This window comes from Phacochoerus africanus, chromosome 8, assembly GCF_016906955.1.
Source record: "Phacochoerus africanus isolate WHEZ1 chromosome 8, ROS_Pafr_v1, whole genome shotgun sequence".
NCBI lineage: Eukaryota > Metazoa > Chordata > Mammalia > Artiodactyla > Suidae > Phacochoerus > Phacochoerus africanus.
Window position 1 is genome coordinate 162,681,758 of NC_062551.1, and position 10,573 is coordinate 162,692,330.

A 10,573-nucleotide genomic window follows, 5' to 3' on the forward strand; every position below is an offset into this window, starting at 1 on the left:
CGTATCTGGCCTCACATTTAGATCTTTAGTCCATTTTGAGTTTTTTTTTTTTGTGTGTGTGTATGGTGTTAGAAAATGTTCTAATCTCATTCTCTTACATGTAGCTGCCCAGTTTTCCCAGCACTATTTATTGAAGAGACTATCTTTCCTCCATTGTATGTTCCTGCCTCCTTTGTCAAAAATTAGTTGAACATAGGTGCTTGGGTTTAATTCTGAGATTTCTATCCTGTTGCATTGATCTATATGTCTGTTTTTGCACCAGTACCACACTGTCTTCATGATTATAGCTTTGCAGTATAGTCTGATGTCAGGAAACCTGATTCTTCCAGTTCCATTTTTTTCTTTTCAATACTGCTTGGGCTATTCAGGTTTTTGGGGGTTTCCATACAAATTTTAAAATATTTTGTTCTCGTTCTGTAAAGAATGTCATTGATACTTGATAGGGATTGCATTGAATCTGTAGCTTGCCTGAGGTGGTATAACTGAGCTTATCTAAAATGATCTACATCTCACAGTAGGACGTTTTACTGGAATGGCCCAACTCCTCCTCCTGATGGATCTCAGGAGCATTGAGGGACAAACTAGGAGATCTCCTAGGGTTGCTGAGTCTGGCCTGAGTCACTGCAGGTCAGAGAAAGGGTTCAGGCTTCCCTTTGGCCCTATTCATTCATTCATTCACTTAGCACCCACATGTTGGTCTGTCCGTTGGCTCAGCACCGCAAGCCCATGAGGCAGGCATTGTTACTCATGTTGCCAGTGAGGACACAGGCTGGGGGAGGGGAGGGGCAGATGGGGGCGCTTCTGCAAAGTCACAGGTATATTCTCATTCTCCTCTGCTACGGATCTGCTACAGCTCCTGCTATGGACCTTCTCCGGATCTCCCCTGCAGCGAAATCTCCCCCAAACTTAGTGTTTAAAACCAGAGCTAGTCTCACATGTTTTCTGTGTGTCCGAATTTGGGAACAGCTCAGCTGAGTGGTTCTAGCTTGGCAGCTTTGATGCAGTGGCAGTGAGGCACTGGCTGGAGCTAGAGCAGCAGAGAAGAGCGTGGGAGGAGCTGCAGGCTGGCCAGGACTCTCTATGTAGTCTCTCTGCCACGCACTCTCAGGGCCTCCCCGCCACAGCCCCTTGCTTTCTAGTTTGGCCTCCGTCACAACAGAGTGGCCTCGGGGTGGTCAAGCTGCTTGCACAGAGGCTCAGGAGTCCAGCTGGAGCATTCCAGCAGGGAGGGTGCAAGTTATATCCACTTTTCTGACCTCTCCTCTGAGGTCCTGCAGTGCCACCTGGACCTTTCTTTTGATTGTGAGTCACAAGCCCACCCAGATTCAGAGAGAGAGAGATACAGACCACACCTCTCGGTGGTAGGAGGGTCAAGGTCACATTCTGGAATAACAGGTGAGATGGGAGGCATGGCTGCAGACATCTTTGGGAAGTACAATCTGCCACATACAGCACATGGCCAAGCCAAGGATTTGGATTAGATGCCTAAGATTTCTGCTACAACCTTTTAGCCCAGTCCATGGGGACCCATCCCTTCCCCCGAGCCCTGCAGCTCTGTCGACACACAGCCCTGATCTGGTCTCCCCAGGCCAGCCAGCGCCTGCCTAGGTTGAAGCAGCCATGGCCTCTGTGGGTCCTGGCAGTGGGACTGCCTCCAGGGCCTGCGGCCCAGGGAGGACATGCTCCATGCCAGCTTGGGAACCTTACAAAGAAGGGGACAGAGAAGGTCAGTCACAACCAGAGGAAAAAGCAGGTGGCAGCCCCAGAGCCCAGCGGGCCTGTAGCACGTCTCACTGTCATAAACAACTTGTCTGGTGTTTTTCCTTCTCCCACCAGGTCCTGGCCTGGGATGACTCAGCTCTTGACAGAAAAGGTGCCTTCTAGTTGGGAAATAGCCCAGTGTGGTGGAAAGCTCACCGTTCTGGAGTCTGACATTCCCAGGTTGGAGTTTTGACTCTGCCACTGCCAGTTAGGTCGCTTTGGACAAGTCCCTTAACCTCCCAGGGAGATAAAAATGGATTGTTTGAAATGCATATGTAAGCCAGGTACAAGTGCAGTACCAGGCACATAGTAGGTGCTCCAGAAATGCTGGTGTTCGTGTCTTGAGCCGTGTCCATCCCCGGCTCAGAGAGAGTGGTGGGAACGTGCTCCACTGCTCTGCAGATGCTGGCCCAGCTCCATGACCCAGGATGCAGTGGTGGCCGAGACTTACCCAGTGATGTGACAGCTAAACTGAGCTGTCCAGAGGCTGAGGAGGACTCAGCCCCCTAAGGCCTGTGGGCAGTGGGAACAGTGGTCTGGGAAGATGGAATGGGATGGGCAGAGGCCTGGAGGCAGAAGAAGTTCAGTATCAGTGGGGTGTGATGGCGTCGGCAGCAAGCACAAAGCTGAGAGCCAACTATGAAGAACCCTGTACATCAAGTTCCAATATGGGAACTTTAAAGGCAAGTGGGAGCCACTGAAGGGTTTCACTCTGTCGGGTGAGGTGGTGGTCAGATCTGTGTTTTAGAACAACTACCCTCCCATCCCACCCCCAGCAGCCACATTATAAAAAATGGTGTAGAGGCAGACAGGACTGTGCAGGGAGGCAATTAGGGCAGGAGGACTGCAATGCAAGGAAAAGGTGCTGCCCTCTTCTAGGGGGACAGGAGAGGCCTGGAGAGAAGTGGACAGACTGAAGAGAGAGGAGTTCCCATCGATAAGAGTTGGTGACGGTTTGGATGTTCAGAGCTGAGGAATATGAGATATAAGACAAGTGCTGTTCTTAACCCACCTTGGCCTTGCCTGCAGTATACAGAAGTTCCTGGGCTGGGGATGGAACCCACGCCACAGCAGTGACCCAAGCCACTGCAGTGACAATGCTGGATATGTAACCTGCTGGACCACAAGGGAACCAAAAGATGATGAGTGCTTTGAATGAAGTCAGCTCAGAAGCCATAGAGGTAGGGGGCAGCAATCACAGACTTGAGGAGAGGAGCGTTGTGGGAGGCTTTACTGAAGAGACCTCCCCTAACTAAAGAACTGATGGTTAAAAATCAGCCAAGGGGCAGGGGAGGCCCTTCAGGCAGCGCCACTACCTCGTATGAAGGCCCAGAGATGTGAGATATGAGGCACAGAGCTGATGCTTCATATTGGTGAGTAGATGACTGTTGTACTAATTTATACTAAAGTGTGAATGGTCAAGATCGACTCGGCCCTTTTCCTTCCCCAGGGAGTTTGTACTGTAACAGGTCATGAATCCTTATCCTAAGGATTCATTATTAGTAGATTTTAAGGTCGAGCAGGGATGCTATTTAGGGTTTTATCATTGTCAAGGTTACCAAAGTAAATAACTGATCCGTTTTAAGAGTCAAGTGAGCCTGGTCTATATACAACAGAGGGTCTCTTGGCCCTTGGAGTTGCTTATCTGCCTCTACCTTGAGCCACCTGAAGCCAGACCATGGAAGCCCAATGATCCCCATAGGGTGACACAGTAGGTTCTACAAGCTTTGAACATGGGCTTCAGGGTAGGACTATTTAGACCCAGATCTCGGTTCCTCCTCTCTCTGGTTCTATGACCTTGGGCAAATTGCTGGACTTCTCCACATCTCAGTTTCCTCATCTATAAAATGAGGAAAATAATAGTCTCTAATATTTAAGGTTTTGTGAAAATCAAAAAAAGCACATGCAACATACAGAAGTGTGAGTGATGATACTGTTTTTATCCCTGTTGTCACTTTCATTGCTAGTCCAGAGTTGCTCCTTAACGCCCACACTTGCAGATATGAAGCTGGGGCGGAACGTGGCAAGAACGTTTTTGGATTATTACCGGCTGAACCCAATGGTCGAGAAAGTGGCAATCCCTATGCCAAGGCTGCGGTAAGTGCACAGCAGGGCGGTGTGGGCTTGTGTCCTGCTTCACCAGCTTCTCGTTCAGGGCCAGCTCCCTTTGGCCTCTCTCTGACCCTTGGTTTCTCATCCGTGGCATGGCCACAGAGAGTGTACAGGCCAGAATTGCTTCATAGCACATTTCCTGAGTTGGCAGTGAGGGGTGGTCACAGTTCTGGGTCTAACACAGGAGCCCACAGGGATGGGAGTTGCTGGAAGCTGAGTCTGGTCACAGCTCTAAGCGAATCTGGGTGTGTCCACGTGCCACTTCATTTGATAGCTCATCCTTGGGATTCCTGTATCATCTCAGCTCACATGGTCTCTGCTCCTTCTGTTTCCTCATCTGTGAAATAGGGACAGTGCTGCTCCCTTGGAAGATTATTGAGGGATAATCTTAGAGCACAGTGCCAGGCACATATGTACCCTGAGCACAGGAAAGTCTCCTTCTCGCAAGATGCAGAGGCTCAGGGCTGAGAGGACATGCCCCTGAGAAGGTCACCTCAGCTCCTCTGCTGGGGCCAACTTGGGCTGGTGAGGAGAGATGATCAAGAGATGAGTCACCTGAGGGCTGGGACCACAGCCTAGAGTGCTGGGCCTTCCCGTGCCTTCTGGCCATGAGCCCACTAAGCACGTGGGCAGTGCTGCCCAGTAGCATCTGGAATGTGCTGGCTCCACCCCTACTTCTCAGCCTCATCTTCTGCTCCCCTGGTGGTCCACCGTCCTTGAGGCCATGATATTCAACTTACTGCTCCTGCCAGACCAATCTCCCCACTGACCTTGCCCATGACCTCGCCCAAAAGCTGCCACAGGGCCTTTGCACAGATGCACTTTCCTCCCTACCTGTTGCTAACACGGTTAATTGCTGTTATTATTGAGCAAAGTGCTTTCTGTGCATGATCTTATTTACTCCTCCTAGATATTTTCTCCCCCAGATTACGAATGAGGAAAAGGAAGCTACTCTTTGACCTCAGGCAATTCTGTCTAACCTCAGAAAGGTAGACAGAATTGCCTGAGGTTAGAGCGTGGTTGGGCAGAGGCAGGACTTAATCCTAGGCATTTATGATTCCAAAGTTGGACTCAAGTCTGGCTAAGCTCCATTTCCAGCAGGAAGCCTTTCTCACTATCAATGCGAGTTCGAATTCTGTCTCAAGCTCACGCTAGCTGTGGCTATTAGGCAAGTTTCTCTCTGTACTTGCCTAAAGTGGAGATAATAACAACAATCTCTAAGGATGCTTTTAAAGATCAGATACAAGCTTGGTACAGGGCCTGGCAGCCAGTAGGTGCTCCATAAATGTTTCCACCTCCTCTGGCTTCTGGGCTGCAATCCCAGATTTCCAGGCAGCTTGTCACGACCGAGGACAAGTTCTTGGACCTCACTGGTTGGGCCGGATGATCTCTCAGGGCCCCCGTCCCAGCAGGCTGTGAGCCCCACCTCTCAGATCCCCCGCTCCACGTGGAGTCTGCATGACCATGCACTCTGCCACATCCTGTCTCAGCGTGTTCACCCCCATCGGCCTTCAGAAGGAGAGCTGTGGTGCAGGTCACAGATGTGGCTCAGATCTGGCGTTGCTGTAGCTGTGACGTAGGCTGGCAGCTGTAGCTCCAATTCGACCCCTAGCCTGGGAACTTCCATGTGCTGCAGGCATGCTTCTAAAAGCAGGGAAGAAAAAAAAAAAAAAAAGAGCTGGAGAGCTTATTCCTTCAAGTTCACAGCCTTGAGGACTTGCAGTAAATGAGTACATGGGTCCACTCTTCAACTAAGAAAACCAAAGAAACACCTTCTCCATCCCACACCTCTGCCTCATCACACCATGAATATCACTAGCTCTCAAGGTGGTAAACTGAATCCCAGGAGCATAGAAGGCTCCGATTGGGACATGAATCCCTTCCCATTCTTATATTACTTTCCACCCAAGCATCAAATAACATTAAGTGAAAGAGCAGTTCCAGTTTTAAAGGAAAATTACAGGTTCAACTCAAAATTAATCTTTGTTTTCTCTCCTCTCTGTGGATACTTGTAATGCGTCAGTTTCCACGAATGGGCTAGGAGCCTGTCACCATCCTTGGGTGCTGGACCACCCTTCCGGGAGGGTCCCTGGGAAGGCCAGGCTCAGGGCCATGGCACTGATGACCAGGGCTGAGACCCCTCACGGACCGTCAGGGTAATATTTCTACTCCTCTTCTTGCTGTTCAAAGCCCTGGCCTACATCTTAAACTTCACCAACAGCCTCCGAGCACATGCTTTCCCTGTGAGTCCCCCACCCCACCCCACCCCACCCACTTTCTACCCCCAATAAGTTAGCGTCCCTCTTCCTGGAATGTTCTCCCCTTTTTATCTCTGGATGGTGAACGCCACCTCACCTGGCCAACGCCCAGTCCAGATCTCACACCTATTTATCTTTATTCCCCACTTGAGGTACAGTCACTTCCTCTCTACTGGATTCTTAGCTGCACATGGCACACAGGTGTGCGTGGTACCTCCCACAGGTGTTGTCACAGCATCTCTGCATGTCTGGCGCCTCTGAAACAGGTTGCTCCCGGAGGACCTGTTTTAGTCCCTCCTATATCCTCAGTGCCCAGTGCGGGTCCTAGCTGGGAGTCAGTCAGTCCTAAACAAGCTTGGATGTATGGATTATAAGATGGTAGAACTGAAGAAGCCCCTACAAGAGATCTACTTCAGCCCTTTCGTGTGATAGCAAAGAAAAGTGAGACCCAATCAGAAATTCCTCGCCCACACCATCTGGCCAACATGTGGCAGCCAGCAGGAGTATCCCAAGACGGCTTCATGGAAGAAGTGGGGTTTCAGCCAGGTTTTAAAGTCACAAAGAGTTCACACAGATCAACTATAAAGGGGAGAGAAGGTGTTCCGGGTTGGGAGAAAGGGTGTGGAAAGCAGAACCTGAAAGATGCATTCTAAGGCAATGACAGGCCAGGATGGCGAGGGCAGCAGAGATGGGAAAGCTAGAACTAAAAGCTCATTTCTATTCATCAGATAATCCCCAGGCACCCGCTCCATACCAGGCCTGTGCTTTGCCCAGGAATTACAGGGAAAAAGCAAAGGCATCAAACTCACAGTCCTGTGAGAAAAACAGACAGTCGAGAATGCCCTAGAAAATGGTGTGCTACGGGGTGAGGCACAAAGCGGTGCAGGAGCCTGGAGAAGGGAGAGGCTTATCTCCCAGGGAGTCAGCTTCCCAACGAAGGGGAGCCTGGACGGGTGGAGGAGGGCCCTACATCAAAGGGGCAGCTCTGCAGGGGCCCAGCTGTGAGATGCTTGCCTCCTAGAGCCTCGTTCTCTCGGTGCCCCGTCTTTAGCTGCAGATGCTTTTTGCCTCTGTTAGGACCTCACGGCCATTTTTCAAGTGCACGCTCCTCCCTGGCCGCCTCGCACCCTCTCCCTGCGCATGCCATCTGCCTGGGGCCATCCCCCCACCCGCAACGTGATCATAGCTGGGCGTGCTCACACTCCTTTGTCCCCACAGAAATGTACCCATGTTATTTCCCACGCTCCCTTTGGGTGTGAAGAACCACACTCTCAGTGACATACGAATGGCACCTTGCAGTTGCCAAAGCTCTTCCCCAGCCCCTGCTTACCAGCGCCTACAAGGCAAGAGGGACCTGGACTCTACTCTCAGAAAGGAAGAAACAGAGGCTACGGGGCGGGGGGGGGGGCACTTCTTCAAGATCGCACTGCCTGTAAGCAACATTCCAAGATGTGTTCCAGGCAGTTGATGGGGGCCAAGCTCCAGGTGGATCTCGCCCTTGCCAGGCGGCCTTCCTGTGTTAGCAAGGCCCTTCATGAGTGTGGAGTTTCAGGCAGTGAGGCTTTATGGTAGGAGAGATACATTAGGGTGAGATGTCGCTTTTGTGGGCTGCCACCTGTTCTGTCTTTTCCTTATTCATGACTCATCAACCATGAGGGAGAATGGTACTTCAGGATCACAGCATGGTGGGTTACAAGAAGTCAATTCTTGAATCCTAAATCAAAAACAGCCCGAGATTCCCAGATTTGTGGCATTGACCGTATTCTGCCATGCACTGTAGTTCTTTATTAATTTTTTATTTTGTACAACAATCTCCCCTACAAAACTGTAGGCAGACTGAGGGCAGCATCAATGACTCACCTTGTCTACCTCCAGAACCCACTGGACCATACTCAGCACATGGCACCATGCCTTTGTAAATTATAGTTGGCAAGGGAAGACACTAAGTGGGTTTTACATATTGTCTCATTTAACCTCACATCCCCCTGCAAGAGTGGACTCTCTAATCCTCATTTTGGAAATGAAGTTCAGAGAAAGTAACTTGCTCAAGGTCACACCTCTCATATATAGCTGATCTGGGAATGCAGTTCAGTTCTTTCTGAATTGCCCGCTCTTTCCACTGTAAATAAATCTTAGTCCAATGCTCAAATGAATGGCACATCAATTTATCACTCAATGACATAATAAACAGACAAGGCCCCCTATGAGGAAAAATACAAACATGGATAAACTTCGATCCCTGCCCACCAAGAGCTCATAGTCTAGTGTGTAAGCAGAACAGAAAGTGCACCCTGAAGAGTAGTGTTCAGGGTACTGTGATGGGTGCTGGGGAATAGCGTTGAACTAGACACATCGCTGCCTTCCAAGAGCCTCCAAGCTTGTGGGGGAGAGAGACCCACTGTAAAGTGACATAATTAGGCTATACTGAGAAACTCAAAGGGGACTCTGGAGTCCCTGGTGGTTATGGTTACGAAGGGAATGAAGTCCCGGCTCTGCCGTGCTATAGCTCACCCATGTATCCATCCCATCCCATCGTGGGGTGGATAGAATGGGTAAGAATCGAGGCAGAAACGTAGAAGAGTTCTATTTTTTCCATCCATCCATCTAACAGTCAGGGTCAGGGTTCCTGGGATGCAGAGGAGAGGAAGTCAAGGCCCGTGCTCCTAGGACGTCATGGTCCCATGGGGGAGATGGACATGCACACAAATGATGCCAATACAGTGTGATTATGTGCTGTCTCTCTTCTCTCTGTTATCTCCCCCTTTGCAGGAAAGAAAAACCCCCTCCCTACAAGCACCTACTCCTGCGGGGCCCGGCCAACAACTCCCCCAACAGCAAAGGAAACAAGAAGAGTTCAGTGACCCACAAAGACCCTTCAAACTCTTTTTAAGGATACAGAGTCTGGGGAGGTCTTGTGGTGGCAGGGGCATGCATTTTCTGGTGGGGCATGCAATTAATCATCTTTTTCTAGTTTCCAAAATAAGGGCTGAGATCATGAATGAGCTAGTGAAAGGGAAGGGTAAGAATGGGAAATCTCACCATCGATTTTCCCTTTTACCAATGGAAAATCAATCATGAGCCTTCAGCTTAAGGCTTGGGAACCAAATGGGAAACTCAAACCAGATGAGTGCAGATGCTATTTCCTACAACACAGAGACCCTCGCAGGAAAAGAAAGCCCACACATCCCTTTTGAGAGGTAAATACTTCTCAGGTCAGTGATTTCCATCCCTTTACTGCTCTAAGTTGTGCAGTTACTACAGGTGGTTACCTTTTAGAATTGGCTACGGTTGTTCATAGTTTTAGAAAAGCAGTGTCTATATTTGCTGGCCCCAAACAATAGCAACCACACTTACAACCCAAAGACACTGTTGGGAGCAATGGGAGCTAATTTCTGAGATCACAGTGGACTTAAACCCCCAATCACTTTATCCATGAGCTGCATGCTTCCTGACTCCCCCAAACCCCAGTCTATGCAACTTCAGAAAACTGCTCTGAGAGCTATTTCCCAATGACCTGGGTAGTTTAAAAGGAAACAGTTCCTAAAACAAAGGGTATTAGCCGTACATTCCAAAAGGTCTGTCATGGTTAAGATCTCTAGATCCTGGTGTCAGAGATCAAACCCGACCACTGAAGAGGCGGGCGTGAAAGATCCACAGTGGGAGGAGGCGGCCGACTGCCAGATACAGGAGATGCCGAAGACAAAAGGATGCACTCTGAGGCTGGTGGGGATGATGAAACAGCATCAGTGCCAAATCCCAAGGCGGGGCCAGCTCAATATTGTGCATTTTTCTACAGAGTAAAGTGCCTTTGCATGATGAATGGGTCCAGGGGAGTCAGCTCCCTTCCTGTCTGTGAAGCAGCAGGCTGAGTCACCATGACAGCCTGCTAATTAAAATGACCTCCCCGAAATGAGGATTAGGAGATGGAGAGAGGAAGGGAGGCTCGAGGGAGATAGGCCCTCTAGCACAAAGCTTCAGTTTAGCATTCTTTTGCTTTGCACTGGAGATTTTCAAAGTTTCTTGCAAAAATTGAGAGCAAAGCTCATTCTCCCTTTGCTTATTGGTTTTAAGAAATTTTAACAAAGAACCATATGTGAGTTGGCTACAAATGTTGTGTTGTATATACAGCTTCTCCTCTGGGTTCTTGTTGCCCAGAGGAATGCAAATAAAGTGCTTTGTGCAGCACCTCTGTTTCTCAGAGCGTTCGTGACGCCTTTCCCTCCAGTCTCTCGCTCCCTTAAGAACCAGGCAGTCGACCCAGTTTGGTGTAACCCTCACTTTGCTGTCAGGGACTCTGTCATCAAGATAAGGAGAACAGCCAAAACTTGACTTTCCAGCAGTTCCTGTGGCAGAGTCCTGGGGAGTTTATTTGACTGCAACCAGCTCACTGTGAGCCAACAGTGTGGCAGGCCTTTCACAAACGATAGCATCTCTTGAAGCAG

General features: G+C 49.7%; 1 protein-coding gene across 1 annotated transcript in view; it reads left to right on the forward strand.

Annotated features, from left to right (window-relative positions):
- LOC125132212 (BEN domain-containing protein 5) overlaps positions 1-10,271 on the forward strand; it is a 241,158-nt gene extending 230,887 nt beyond the window's left edge. The window contains exons 9-10 of the mRNA XM_047789147.1: positions 3,762-3,858; positions 8,901-10,271. Coding sequence (XP_047645103.1) covers positions 3,762-3,858; positions 8,901-9,021 — 218 coding nt within the window. The 3' untranslated portion in view covers positions 9,022-10,271. The remainder of the gene's footprint in view (positions 1-3,761; positions 3,859-8,900) is intronic.
- The last annotated feature ends 302 nt before the right edge of the window (positions 10,272-10,573 follow it).